Below are 15,402 nucleotides of genomic sequence, written 5' to 3' on the forward strand. Positions count from 1 at the left end.
ACCAGGCACTAGCATACTATATGTCTGATGTAAATGTAAATATTTAATAAGTGTTTAATGAATCATAAAAAGATTTACACCGAGGTTTAAACAGAGTTTGGTTGATTTTATGATTAGGGCCAGGGTAAGGGTTTTTAGGTTTTGGGTTGATCTTCAGGTTAGGGTTAGGATTAGGATTAAGATACAGCGTCTTCACTGAAATATTGTGAATATGTTGCTGATACACTTTTAAGAGTTTATTAATCATCTACCAAGGACCACTCAAACTAAAATATTATCAAAATTAAAAATCAGAGGTTACATTATTGTTGACTCAGCAAGTCAATTCCAAAAGAATATGTGAGGCCCTTTAAACTAACATTCAAACATAATTAGCTGTCACATACACTATAAAAACCTCTTACACTCATTAACACACTCTCACAAGCATCACCAAAACTTGTACACACACTGCCAAACTATCTGACAGTGATATTTCATTCTGTTATTGGTATTGTGACAGCGATAGTGTGTTTATTGTATAATAGAGTGTAAAAGAGCTTAGAAAAGGTTAAGAGAAGTTGCAGACAACTTTCTGACCACAAAGGACAACTTCTTTACTTTTATACATCATGCTGCAGTCTGAAGAAGAAAGATGACCAATGCTTCAGTTACACTTGTGTTGGTCATTCCCTTGCTTCTTCAGACTGCTGCATGGTGGATGAAAAGTAAATTCTCATGGTACGTATAAGAAACATTAGTAATTCCTTTTAAAAACATGTTACTTATTGCTGACAAAAATAATTAAATATTTTGTAATAATTAACTGTTACATTAGACACAACTAATTTAAACCTTTCATATTTATTACAGGCTGTTTCACCAGAAAGGTAGAAAAAACAGGTAAGTTTTCTGCTCTGCATATAACAATATACGTAGAAGTACTCTGCTTGCAAAGCAAAAAAACAATAGTCTAACCTAGCGCCTACCTGGCAACATTATAGATTTCCACAAAAAAATATCTGTAACCCAGCAAAATGTCAACATTGTGGTCCAATTACTTTTTCAGTAATTAATTTTTTAAGGTTAATTACCTTTAGGCTTTAAATGGCATCATAAAGGACCTGCTTACATAATGACTAAACTAAGCTGAGCTTAAATATTAACTGACTAAATATTACTCTAAGAATACTTCACATTAAAACTGATTTCCGATTAATACGTTTTCACAACAGGTTCACTTTTAGAAGCTTTACCTTATGCCAAATTGTATGATATTTCATCTATGAAATATAATCATTCAGAATTATAATAATTATTCCATTCTGGATGCATTATTCGAAGCTATTCAATCTAATAATTCACAATTGGTTCACAAGTAAAACTCAATTTTATAGGCCTTTTTGACCATATATTTTCACAAAAGGAGCTAATCCTCTCAAATACTTGAGAGCAGTTATCTCTAAATAATATGTAAAAGGGTTAAATATTTTTGATTGATTAAGAAACCAAAATATAAACAAAAGTTAAAAAAAACACTGGATTTCCAAAATAATGTTTGTAATGCTCCAGAAAGCCTATATAATTCTTTGAGTGGTAATATGTTCTCTATTTCTTACGCCGCATTTACAATTAAGTGTGGCAAATATGCAAAACCAGAGAGAATCAGGAGAGGGAAAATACTGTAGACTGTTCTTCTTACTCAAATATGTTATCTATGAAAGAATCATAGCATGTCTGATTTTTTAGATGTGCATACATGTATCAGACGTAACTTTTTATTTAATCAAAAGCCCATACATTTTTTAGTTTAGGTTGTAAATCAATTTTGAACTCATGGTACACCTTCAAAGCTCAATAATTTAGTCTTCTGGAAATGTACTAAAAAGTACTATATAAAACCTTCTGAAAGCCATCTGAACAAAAGTCAAAACTACAAGAAGAGGCTATAAAAAAAGAACCTGAGAGTACAGTGAAATGTCACACATGCCACGTCACATTTTCAAGTGAATACAATTTCAGACGGCACCAAAATGTAATCCATGCAAGTTTGACAGAACCCATATTTTGCATTGATGAGAAGAGGGGGATCTTCTTCACTGCCAAGGATAAAACTGGAGTTCGTGTTCCCATCCATGTCATGAAATCCATAAAAAATCAAGTAATTGCATGTGAGGTTGATAACTGTAAGCAATACATGGATATAGCAGAAAGAAGTGGAAGACCAGGGAGAGAATGCCTTCATCTCAACAGAGTACAGACAGCATCAGTTCATATTCCTCCAGCTGCGCTTAAGGAAGACAGCCTTCAAAACATGATGGATAAAGGCTTGATGTCTTCATCCAGGGTCAATGAATGCATCAAACTAAACAATCATGCCTGCAAAGAAACATCTTGCGTCTATCCTGTGTTTTATGGTGACTTTGGATTTTTGAAAAGGTATGCACACTTTTCTGTGTACACCGGAGAAAGTGACAATTGGTGCAAATTTGGTAGAACCCGGGTCAGTTTTGACACTGAAACTGGTCAGTGGAGTTGCCGATGCAAAGTCACAAGTAATTCCACCCGATGTGTTCATCGTTACCTGTGCATGTGGTGGATTTTTCAAGAACGACAAGACTTATGCACTTTGATGACACAGACAGTGACATGGAAGTGGATGAAAACTCTGAGACAACTTCAAAAGAAACTAAAGGGCATCTAGACTCAGCAGACATTATAAAGATGACAAGTTACTTGATGAAGCATAAACGGATTCCTGAAGAACTTTCTGAAGATTTCTGTGTGGTTAGGGAGGTACCCAAGAAGTTTGAAACACTTGAAACCATCTGTCCTTACTGCCCTGGACCTACTCCACCTGAGCTCTCACCTTCAAAACTCTTTACAAAAGAAGCAGTTGTGTATGGACTTTTAGGAGTTCATGTCTACATCAAGGACTGCCCAGTCTGCAGAACAGCAGTTAGATTTCAAGAGTATACATCTGGATTTCACAATTTCAACAACCAAGTCTTCCTGACCACCCAGCTCTGCCTTACTTTAACAGCTGCACTTAAGGTAGGAGTTTAATGAAACTAGATAACAGACTGTATTTTGCTTATAGTTAGTTTGTGCTTTAAAGTGATTAGACTGACCTAATTTTAAAAGTTTTACTTCTAATTTACAGAACCTCACAGCAATTGGTCGGACCCTTTCAATCATGGAAGATTTAAGTGGCTGCAAAGTCCCTCATGATACAATAAGAAAAGCCTTTTTCCATTTTTCTGCATTGAGAGATTACAGTTATGGGTTCTTTTGTTATCGCTGTGGACACCACCCTTCAATACTTGTTGCTGATGTAAACTGGAAGGTTGCATTTGACATTCCAGGTATATATACACTCTAAGCAAAAGGAGTTCTGTATAGCACTGAAAAAGGCTTCTTTGACTGATAACAGTAGAAGAACCCTTTTCAGTGGAACGCTTTTGGATGATTCTTTATAGAACCATGATTTAAAGGTATTTCATATTGAAATATTTCATAAGCTACATTCAAAAAGTGGCTTTACAGCTGTAACTGTCTTCATTCCAGTCAAATAGATGGGTGATGTGATTTTAAACCCTTATAATAGAAGAAGCTGATGTCTACTGAAAGTTGACCCATTTTTCCACAAATCTGGGCTGTAAACTATAAACAGATGGCGTCTCATCAGTGATCTGCTCTGTAAAAATGATTTTTATAAAATAATACAAAGAGCGTCTAAGATTTTTGGCTTTCAGCAGTAAATTGTAAGCATACAGCAATAAGTGTATGATCATAAAACACATTTTCTGTTAACCTGAGAGGAGCTTTTACAAAATAAATAAATAAATAAATAAATAAATAAATAAAAAATGCATTTATTTCATGCAGTTACTGAATAATTTGTCTTATGATTTGGCCACGTAAATTCAGATGGAAAAAAACAAAATATATCCTGGAGAATAAGAGGTTAAGAGTGTAGAGTTAACTTTTGAATGACTAAGTGTAAAAAAACATTTGTGATGCTTTTTTTGTGTGTGTGTGTGTATTTTTTCTTCTATGTCAGTGGCTCACAAACCTTGGTTCTGAAGGTGCCTCTGCCCTGAACATTTTAGTGTTTTCCCTGCTCTAACACATCCTCTTCAACTGAGAAAAGTCTTGACAATTTGTTGCGCAGTCAGATGAGGTGTGTTAGGAGCAGGGAGGACTAAAATGTGCAGAGCATGGGCCCTCAAAGTGTTTGGATCCACTTATCTATGTGCTTACTCCATGTTTTAGCACTGAAGAAACCTGATCCTGAGACAGTGAGAGCTGAAGACCTTTGTGTAAATATGAAAGCAAAGTGGCAGAACTTGGAAAATCAGATGATTGCTTCTGGATTGTGCACTGGTAATTAAAATATGATGCAGTATAATGTTATAATAAGGCAGTGTTTCCTAATCTTGCCATTGGTGACCCCACTGCACTGCATTGTTTCAAGTATTTCTTGACTCAGCACACCTAATTTGGTTCCTTAAAGGCTTGACAATCAGTTGATGGGATAGTTCAGGAGTGTCTAGTCAAGGAATATGTGAAATCTTGCAATGCTAATGTTAGAGCATTATATTTTACTGTCTTTTATTTATTGTTTTTTTATTTATTTGCTTTAGGTGGAAGAACACACAATCCCTTTTCAAGCATATTGACATATTGAGTTGGCACCTTGGATTGGAGAGAATGCTGGAGCTGGAGATATAGTTCCCAAAACAGAAATACTGAAGGGACTATGGCAGAAAAGTAGTGTGGACAAGTGTGTGCAAGGTGGCCAACACAGATATTGATGAAGATTACATTCTAGATTTGATTGAAAAAAAAGGTTGAGTATACATATTTAAACCATATTCATTCCAATATTTAGATTATGATAATGAAAAGTATACGATTAAGAAATGTGTACTTTATCTTTCCATAGGTACAGAAAGCAGAACTTGCCTCAGCTTGTGAAGCACTGGGTGTTTCAACAGAGGGAACAAGAGAGGACATCCTGAACAGGCTACAAGAACTCCTACTCTACAAAGACATTTATCCAAAAATGTTTGTGAAATTGCAGAAAGCTGGGGGTAAGTGTAATATAAAATCAATAAATATGGCATTATGCACACAAAATGTTTTAGTAAGTATTGTATGGATCCGTGTTTCTTTTTAGGTGGCGTTTTACATGTCTCTTGCCCACATTCAGTTGTTTATTACTGCTCCCCTTTGTGGTGGCAAGAGTCTGCAAGGGACCATGCTGATGCCCTCCTGAGCTTTCAGCACCCCCCAAATGTTTACATTTGTGACGTAGCAGTCCGTGTAGCAAGACACCTCAATAACAGAACAGAACAAGATTTTTTTCAGCCACACGATGGAAGACTTTGTGAACCTACAGAAGAGAATATTGAAAAGGCATTAAAGAAAGCATTACAGATTTCCCTTCCATGGCTTACTGCTAGTCAGTCTAAAGGCATCAAAGAGATGGAGTGTACTGCTGTGCATTCAAGACCACATCCAGTGACAGGAACTAATGAACGCTATAGCCTCTATGATCGATTTCACCAGAAGAATAAAAAATGCCCAGTAGAGAGACTGAGAAGTCTAGATCTTGTTCCAGAGCTTCGCTCCACTGTAAACACAGCAGTGGCAGAGCAACTTAATCGAGAACTGGCCTCAAGCCGGTATTTCTTTGTACTATGAAGGACAGGCACTTCATGTTTTCTTTGAGACTCATGTTCCACCTACATAATCAGAAAGTAAATCAGAAATTCAAAGAAGACATGATGAGAATTGCATTGGACCCATTAGAAGTAGACAGCAGTGGAAGACTTGGTATTTCTGGAACAGGTTTGTGTAACTGTTATTTGCATTTCATAATTTGAATCAGTAAAAGGTGAGGAACTACTGAAGTATTGTTTAAATTATAATTGGCAGCACTCAAGAAAGAAGGGGTGAAGGAAGGTATGGAAATGAAAGGGTTGCCCCTAGAAGAAGAAAACAGCAAGAGCTGGCAGCACTTTTCAGTTGGTCTTTTTCCAATTGACCAGTCAAATGAGGTACGTTAACTTTTAAAAAAAGTAAGCAAAATGGAATGTATCACTACATAACTGTGTCTGTTAAAATGTTGTAATGCCTATAATGTTTAGGAAAAATTAGCAGTCCTTTTTGCTGAAGAAAAAGAGGAGCATCTGACCATAATAAGGATTGCAAACTGCAATGCCAACCTTCATGATCTTAAACGTTTGTGCCCCCCTGAAATAATGTGCACTGAGCAACGGTCAACTGGAAAAATCAAAATGTCTTGGCTGACAGATTGCGTGAGCATAAATCTCACAAGCACATTTTATGACAACAGAAAACAACTTTAAGATTAAAGAATGAATTGAGCTTTCTTTTCTCACAGGTAGTAGACACAAGACTTTCTCAGTTGGTGGAAGGAACACAGAATGTAAATTGTTCTTACTTAAATATTACTGCTAAAGATATTAAATGTTCTAAAATTTTTAAAATGATACTAAATGTGATTTTATTCCAGGTCATCCTTATTCCAACATTTAATTTTATACTCTGGTGGAGAGACTGGCAAAAGAACAAAGCCATTCAAGATGTGCATTTAAAATGCATAAAGGTATTCTCTGCTAACCAAAAAGTGTCAATATTGACTGCATACCCTGTGAAGTTCTATCACTGCATTTTCCAATAAATCCATGCTTCATTTTAATTGTAGGATGTAAAGGAAAACACAAAAGTGCTCATTCCCCGTGTTGTTGGACACCAAACTCCAGAATCTGGAAACCACTTTATTTTGTGGGTGAGTATAGTTGTTTGGAAAAAGAGAAGTCGTATTATTAGTTTTTTATTAAAGTCTTGGCCATGATAACAAAAATAATTTTTACTTTTAATCTTTTTAGGTCTTTGACGGTCTGACATCTGAAATCGGATTGTATGATTCTTTGGGGAAAAACAAAACAATTGAGGCCCAGGACATGGAATTGTTATGGTACATATTTTATGTCCACCTTACTGAGAGAACATAGCTACATATTTCTTTTTAGATCTTGTTTGTTGTATATTATTTGATACTGCTGTTTAACTACTTCTGTTTGTATACTGTATTATAAGATGGAAATATGACTAGACTGAATTATAATGCATTATAATGCAGGTGTAGACTGATTGTTCATAAGCTTTGTTATTGTTATCTAAAGGTGCATAGAACCTAGTTGTCAACATACAGTATGTTGCTAATGGTTTAAGCTGGAATAATTTAAGCTTGAAGTTTAACCAAAGGGATTGTCTTTACAAATGGTTTCAACAACTTTTTGGACAGATTCATCTGATGCATCCACAAACCATAATGTTTTTTTATTCAAATTGTGTTTTTGTTTTTCAGTAATGCATTTCAGAACATCTGGGACTTGGGCACTTGGACAATAAAGAGTCCAGCTCAATGGAAGCAGTCTGATTCAGATAACTGTGGGGTATTTGTTTGCACGGTAAGTATCTATCAATTTTTTATATATATATATATATATATATATTATACAAGGTATATACTATGTGAACATCTCAAAATAGATGGCGGAACTGGAAGTTAGAAGAATCAAAGCTGCAAATAAGACTCTGTTTCAAAAACAGTTACTTTACCTGCATAGATATCATGCAGCTGCATTAGCAGCAGAAGCTGTTCTGCCAGTAAGTTGATGGTTTATTTATTTATTCATTTATAAAACCTGCATCTTCTACTAAAATGCCAACCTGTGTCAGTGACAACACTATATTTTAATCATTGTTTATTATAGAGACTCGCAACACATGATACCGATTGCTTGGCTAGCAAAATTTATGCATGCACGTACCAGAGCATGTCTGGACAAAGAGCAGAGAGGTATATTATACATACTCCTCAACAATATTTTCATTCGAATGTTGGTAAAACCATTGTTCTGACTAATTTAATTGTTGTGAACTTGTATAGATCCCTATATCCAGATGTTTCTAAATTCACCTGGGTACAGTGTGAAGTCTGCGAAAAGTGGTTACACACAGACTGTGCTGGTGTACAGCAAGAAGACCTCCTGAACACAAGCTTTAAATGTGGATGCGACATGCCTTCCCCTTACCCACATGCAAAGTAAGTGACTGCTCCAAGTTATGATGGAAAAATGGCAAATTGTACTAAACATATGCTCACTGTAGGAACATCCATTTAGTGAATTAATTATGTTTCCTTACAGTCTCCTCTCAGTTCTTTGTCAGAAAGGTGTGGGAGGCTTGATAAGTGATGAAGAAATCCAGGTAATTACAATGCTTCCAATTATTCTTCTTATTCTTATATTTTCTGTTGTTGTCCCTTTAAGACTTTTAAGGGTTTTCAAACCTGTCAGTTATGCTTTTTTCTTTTTTTCACATCTCTATTTAGTAAGTTGACTTGGGATGTACACATTTATATTTTTCACTCCATAATTTTTTAATAATTTGTTTCATTATTCAGTTTTTACATTTAAAGTAGATTACGTCAGTATTATTTTTTTTTTAACCTGAATGCAATCAGATTCTCTCACTAATGTCAAGTGTAAAGCCAGTACAGAACAGTAGAGACACTCACTGCAGTAGAGGGGGGACACACTTGTTTATACCCTTTATTTTGGACAAAACATTGGATATGCAGGTGTCTACAAACTTTTGACCATACTGTGTAGTTTAACATTTGGCATTGCACTAGATGACCTAAAATACCACAAATCAGAGTACTGCTGTAAGTGTTAGTACACTTAGTAGTGCTGTTAGGGTCTTTCCTTTTTTCAACTGTGAATGTAAATAAAAGTTTCATACCGTGAACTATATCAGTCAATACAGGGCTTTGCTTTAAGTGTTTTTCACACTGACTATTTTCTTAACTTGCAAGCATTGTAGTTCCTTGAAGAAATACATGCATATCAGGTTAATTTCATTTCTTTAGCTAATAATACAACTTACTTTCAATAGGAGTTATATAGGCAATTGTCCAGTGGTGCGAAGAAGTCAGCACGAATGTTCCTCTGGAGCCATCCCAACAAGTGTATGAAGCTCCGGACCATACTCGGGCCTAGACTGCCCAAATTTAGCACGGAACGAGTGAGACTTTCTTTGATAGCTTGGCTGCTGCAGTTCACCATAACTATGTTTTCCTTTTTTACTCATGTATAATTTAATGGAATGTTTTCAAATATTTGTGTATTTTTTAGATTGATGAGCTGTATGAAAAAATTCAGACAGCTTTGTGCTTGGACAAGAAAGACCTCAGAAGTGTTGACTTTATTCCAGATGTTATGCTGCCAGAGGTAGGAAGTTCAATAATTACAGTATGTCTCATTCAAAATAGAACTTGTACATTACCAACAATCTAATACTACACTGCTAAATATAATTTTAACCTGCTAATAATTTTATTTCCACTACCACTGCGGGTGACTCTAGAGATACTGTGCAAGCATGAAGGCTTTCACCGATACCAAGGAGAGATGTCTCTTGCTACTTCAGGTGTCATTATTTGAAGAAGAAAGCCAAAGGGTAGCTTTATATATACAGTGTGCACATATGACTAATTATTCTTTGTTGCATTTTATTTTATTAAGCTGTATTGTGATGTAGTAATCACCTTTTATTTGTTATATTTACATTTTTTTATTAATTGATTTTTCTAAAGTTGGCTTGTAAAATGTGTAATATAAGCAACTGAACAATTTAATGTTAAATAAATAGCTTATAGTCCAAAAGTTGTTTGATATTTTAATGCTTAGCACACAGCACTAATACTAAAAAGTCCATATTACCTTTTAGAAGGCTAAATAAATGTCACTGTTTACAAAGCTCCAATCATGGGGAAAAACAGGATTTCTCATCCAGCAAGATAACTTAAGCTCAAAGTTCAACTGTCCAATTGGAATATTCCTCAGCTCTTCTCAAATTAAACAGGGTTAACCTTAAGCTTAATTTATCTGGCTAAACTGAATAATACTGCTAAATACCCCTGCTCTGAATAGTATGGTTTTCCCTACTCTTATACACACCTGAGCTGTATCTTTCGCTAAAAATCTCTACTTTCTTGAGCTAAAAACTGTGCAATTACAGGGCAAAGTATCAAACCTATCCATTGTCTATGTTCCCTTTAGGGTCGCCATAAGTGCAGAACATTCATAACCACATTGTGTACACACTCAGGCCGCTGTTCTTCTGTGTGTATCGGGACAGAGGCCGCCGTTCCGCAGTGTGTACCGGGACAGAAGCCGCTGTGTGTACCGGGACAGAGGTCACTGTCCCGCTGTGTGTACCGGGACAGAAGCCGCTGTCCCGTACTTCCGGCATTGCTGTGACGGAACAAAGGGGGACGGCACAGTAACATCTCGGCTACAACCAGCTCTCTGACGGGGCTCAGAAACGGATGACGGATGATAAACTGCCAGTTGAACATTACTGCTCCTAGCTAACAGACTCGTAGTTAGGGCTGTGAATGGGCACAAATGTTATCGCTTTCTTTGTACACATCATAATGTGCCAGTTGGTAGGCATCACCCAGCACTACGCAGTGGTTATATTAAGTATAATACATGTGGTATTGATGTAGGATATCACATCACCCTATATGTTTAAATCTTCATCCTTGGGAGTAATAGTGTTTTGCAGTGGTTTGCATTTAGTTACCGACTGAAGGGTTTTTTAAACCAGTGGTAATTGAGTTTTTACTGTCATTGGGTGCTTTTACCTCAGTAACTTGTATAACCGTGACCCTCTAACTGTCAACAGGCACAAGCCTAGCTTTTGCAAGGGGCCAAAATATTATTGAGTGGGGACGCAAAACTATTGTGAGTGAATGCAAAACATTTGCAGCGGTGGCTGCTTGCTGACTGTAAGTCAGGGGCCATATTACAGAAACATCTTAACTCTGAAATCTGATTAGTCTCCATGACGACTGAATTCAGGACAGTCGCTATTCCAGAATAACAGTTCCTAACTTCATAATCTCATCATTAACTCCAGACAAGGAAACAGCATCACACAAACATCCTAACTAGACTAAACCTCCTAAATCCTGTCCTAACTTTAGGATGAACCCCAACAGCGTCCTAACTTCTGTTTCAGGTCCGTTTCTATGGTTTTTAGGCAGCTGTGTCAGCAGCATAGTTCACTACCAGCATAATGAGCTCCATTTATTTCTACTGTAAAACGCTGCTTTCACTGTGAGATGATTTTCTTTTCTAACTCTGCGTTTTAAAGATCTCAGACGCTGCAGACTTGATCTCCACCGTCCCTCTGATTACCTTCGTGTGTTAATTTTGATGATGAAATATTACAGTGATGGTGGTGAATAATGAGGAGACGGAGCTGAACGTGTGTCTGTTTATTAGAAGAAATAACCTTAGCGTGCTCGGCTAAAGCGTTTGGGAAATGGAGCTGTGACGCTCTGATAAACGACAACGGGGAACACTCACAATGTTAATCTCCAGTTTATTACCTTTTTGTTTTGATCTTTTTATATCTGTAACGGTAGCCGTAACTTACATTTGTAACATTTGTTAATTTGAGAATGTGTCTACGCTTCAGCTGTGTGTGTATGGTCGGTTGCTAGGTAACAGACATGACAGTTGATTGTCAACTTTGATTGAGTAGGTTAAGATTTCCTAACTGGAGATAAGACGGTGTAAGATAAGATAAAATTCCTAAATTAAGATCAGATTTCTTCTGTTATATGAATTTGTGAAAAATCTTATCTGGACCTGTCAGATCTTAACTTAAGACTAAAAGACAGTTTCTGTAATACAGCCCATGGTCAACATCTACAATTTTTTTTCAGTGACATCTGTAAAGGATTAGCTTGACTGCAACTCCCAGCTTCCTGTAGTGAGAAGTTACTCTTCTAAACTGGGCATGTTTTTCAGTTGTATTTGTGAAAGTGTTTTTCTGCAGATTTATTTCACAAACTGATTTTTTAAAATACTTGGTGAAATATTATTAGTGGATGAATGACTGTAGGCTCTTTTTCACAATTACAAAAGCTACTTTTGAAATGGGCTTATTTTTACTGACATCTACCTTTCAGCATGACTGGCTGATAGCGGATACCGAACGAGGGTGGGGTTGGATGCCACATTTAAATGTGCAGAAGCAATTCACAACAGCAAAACAAATACACCTCTTCCTTCAGTTTTCCTTTGAAAGCTCTGCCCCCCAAATTTATCAATGAGCACTGCCAAGACAAATTACACTTTTTTTTAGATTTTTGTGGACATAAAACCATTTGCAAGCATTGTACCGATAAATGCCATGATATAACATTAGAGTAAACAACAACACGGCAAGTTATATAACTAAGCAAGTTGTGGGTTAACAGTCACTACAGTTGCTACTGTGAAGCTAACCACAAACATTAGGATAATAAAATACTAACCTTCTCATTCTGTGAAACAGCAGAAATAAGTTGATGTAACCCACCTGCCCAGCAAAAACAGAATAACAGCCTCATCCCTTTTCATGCCTTTCAGCCCTCGAAGCTGAAGTCAGCTTCTTTTTCGCCAGCTTCTTATTTGAATTTTCCCATTAAATGGTGCAGCAATAATAAACTGGACCCTATGCAACTTAGCCAGCCTTTAGGACAAAACAGTCCTCTTGCTTCACATTTTTAAATGTTAGCTAACATGCGAATCCTCAAAGCGTGTGAATTACAGTTCTACACATTCACACAGCAAGTTTCCTGTGCAATAGGAGCCAAATATGTAATAAGATACCTCAGGAAAAATGTTTTTTATTAGTGAAATAAATATGACAAGACTGAAGTTGGCTTCCTATTTGTCAGTTTCCTCTTCCACCTTAAATGGTGCAGCAGTTACATTCTGGCGCCTCAGGCAAAATATGGCTCATATATTTTACGTCACTGATCAGCTCTCAGGATTGGCTAAGTTACAGAAATATTGGCCGATCGTTGATCGCATATTTGGACTGAAAATCTGCCGATATCAATACATATCAGATCGATCCTTCCATCTCTAGTAAAGACTGTTTATTTCTCATAAAGCTGTAACAACTGAATTTTATAGATTAATTTGCAGTGTTGATAACCAATCATTTAGTTTTTTCTTCTCACCTTTTAATCTGTTTTAGAGCCTAAATGAAAAGGAGGGAGCCCCCATTAACGAGCTCTGGAGTCAGGCGTAGGGCACGTTTATCATTAGTGAAACGACTCCATGACATAGCTGAAGACTGTCAGTTAACATCGGAACAGACAGTAGTTAACAGACCAGACCCTTGTCACGCTGCTTATGACACTGACAGTGACATTGACAGTGACAGTGATGACGACTTTGACACTGGGCTCAGTGTGGGAGAAGAAAGGACATATGATTTACTTGGACCGGGCAGACAGAATGACTTAGACTGTACAGTCACACAGGTTAGTTCAGGGTCTGAGGCTGAAGACTTTACAGATGCACCAGTACCCTTAGTTGAGAGGCTGTCAAAATGGGCTGTGCGTTTTAACATCTCTTTAGTGGCTCTGACAGCCCTCCTTTGTGTGTTGAGGGTGTACCATCCAGACCTGCCCAGGGATGCGCGGACTGTTCTCAAAACACAAACTCAGTATAGCATCCACAGACAAGCTGGAGGGCTGTACCATTATAGAGGCATTTTGACATCACTTCGTAATACTTTATCACATGTGATAGACACAGTCTCTGAGGGATTTACGTTTAGATTACGAATAAACGTTGATGGGTTACCACTGTTTAAAAGCACAAGCATACAATTGTGGCCAATCTTAGGACTTCTGCTAAGTGTGCCAATGAAGGAACCAGTTGTAATTGGTTTATTTTGTGGTAAGAAAAAACCAAGTTGCCCTAATGAGTTTTTGAGAGATTTTACATGCGAATTACAACAGCTACAAGGAGGTTTTTTTTTCAGCCAAAAAAAAGTGTTTATCAAGCTTGATTCTGTTATCTGTGATGCACCTGCCAGAGCCTTCATAAAAAATGTGAAGGGCCACAATGCATATCATGGTTGTGATAAATGTTGCCAACCAGGCGTTTACATTAACAACCGAATGACTTACCCCTTAAATGATTACACTTTACGGACTGACATTTCATTTTTGGAGAGAACTGATGAGAGCCATCACCATGAAGGACCACATGGTTTTGCCAATCTAGATAGTAGTTATTAACCCCGGTAAATGTCAAAATGATTTATGAGTTATGCGTGACGTCACATGTGAAATATGTAAAGTATTTTCCCAGGGGGTTGATGTGTATAAAAATGTAAACATCAGTGGTATGACATCACATGTGAAATATGTAAAAAAATTTCCCAGGGGTTGGTGTGTGTAAAATGTAAACATCAGTTATATGACATCACATGTCAAAATTGCAACTAATTTTCCCAGGAGGTGATGTGTGTAAAAACTGTGAACAACTATTGTAGGTTGTAAAGATTTTCCGGTGATAAAATGTTGAATTTTCCCCAGGGTGCGTGTTGGGAGGGGTGGCAAGCGTGAGCAAAATTTTCCCCTCTTGAGAAGTGTTAATGAAAAAAATGATGTAAAAGTTTAAAGGGGTGTGAAAAATTAAGAGTAAGGATGAAAAAGAAAAAAAAAAGATGCGAGGACTTACCGTCGGTGGGGTGGTTGGGTCGGGGTATGGTGTGTGTGTGTGTGTGTGTGTGTGTGTGTGTGTGTGTGTGTGTGAATGCTTTTTGATAACTACCCGAGGTTTGCCCGGTATGATGCGTGGGAATAATTTTCAAAAGATTCCCAGGATGTGTTTTGGAAAAAAAGATGTGTTTTGGAAAAAAAGATTCCCATGATGTAATGGTATGACGTAGTTATTGTTGTTGTGTTTTTGAGTGACAGCAGCAAGTGGGGGGCCCCCGTTCTGCTAAGCGTGACTAATAATTGAACAGGTGTCGTGTTGTTTTTCTCCTCACAATACTATAAAAACTGGCCTAGAGCCATAATAGTTGTAAAAGTTACTCATTATGGACCAGTTTGCGAGCAATTACAATACCCCTGCTGGGGGTGAAGCTGAGGTGATAAACTTATCGACCGACTCCGAGTACGAGTCTGACACCGAATCTGCGAGAAGTACGATGGTTCTCACAGATTCTGACGAATCATCCACAGTGGAGGATGGTGTTGTTCGCAACACCCCAGAAAAGGACACGCCAAACTCAGCTGTCGTTCAGGAAAGACCCAGCGTGATCGTGTGGCGATCTTTCAGCGGCACAGGTTCAGACGAATCACTCAGAGCGGGGGCGGTGGATGAAGTTATTTGTATCACCCCTGAAAAAGATGCGACAAACTCGGCGGCGGTTCAAGAAAGACCCAGCGTGATCGTTTGCAACGTCACCAACTGTGTCAACTGTATCACCGCCAGGAGGAGGAGGAGGAGG

The 15,402-nt window shown here is 37.3% G+C and overlaps 1 protein-coding gene across 1 annotated transcript; it reads left to right on the top strand.

The window, feature by feature from the left end:
- Nucleotides 1–10,398: 10,398 nt before the first annotated feature.
- On the top strand, nucleotides 10,399–14,179 carry LOC118807451. Its single transcript, XM_036569463.1, has 2 exons — nucleotides 10,399–13,740; nucleotides 13,780–14,179. The coding sequence occupies exons 1-2, from the start codon at nucleotides 13,133–13,135 to the stop codon at nucleotides 14,177–14,179; spliced, it is 1,008 nt and encodes a 335-aa protein (XP_036425356.1). The 5' UTR covers nucleotides 10,399–13,132.
- Nucleotides 14,180–15,402: the final 1,223 nt, after the last annotated feature.

Source organism: Colossoma macropomum, unplaced genomic scaffold (genome assembly GCF_904425465.1).
Source record: "Colossoma macropomum unplaced genomic scaffold, Colossoma_macropomum, whole genome shotgun sequence".
Lineage (NCBI taxonomy): Eukaryota > Metazoa > Chordata > Actinopteri > Characiformes > Serrasalmidae > Colossoma > Colossoma macropomum.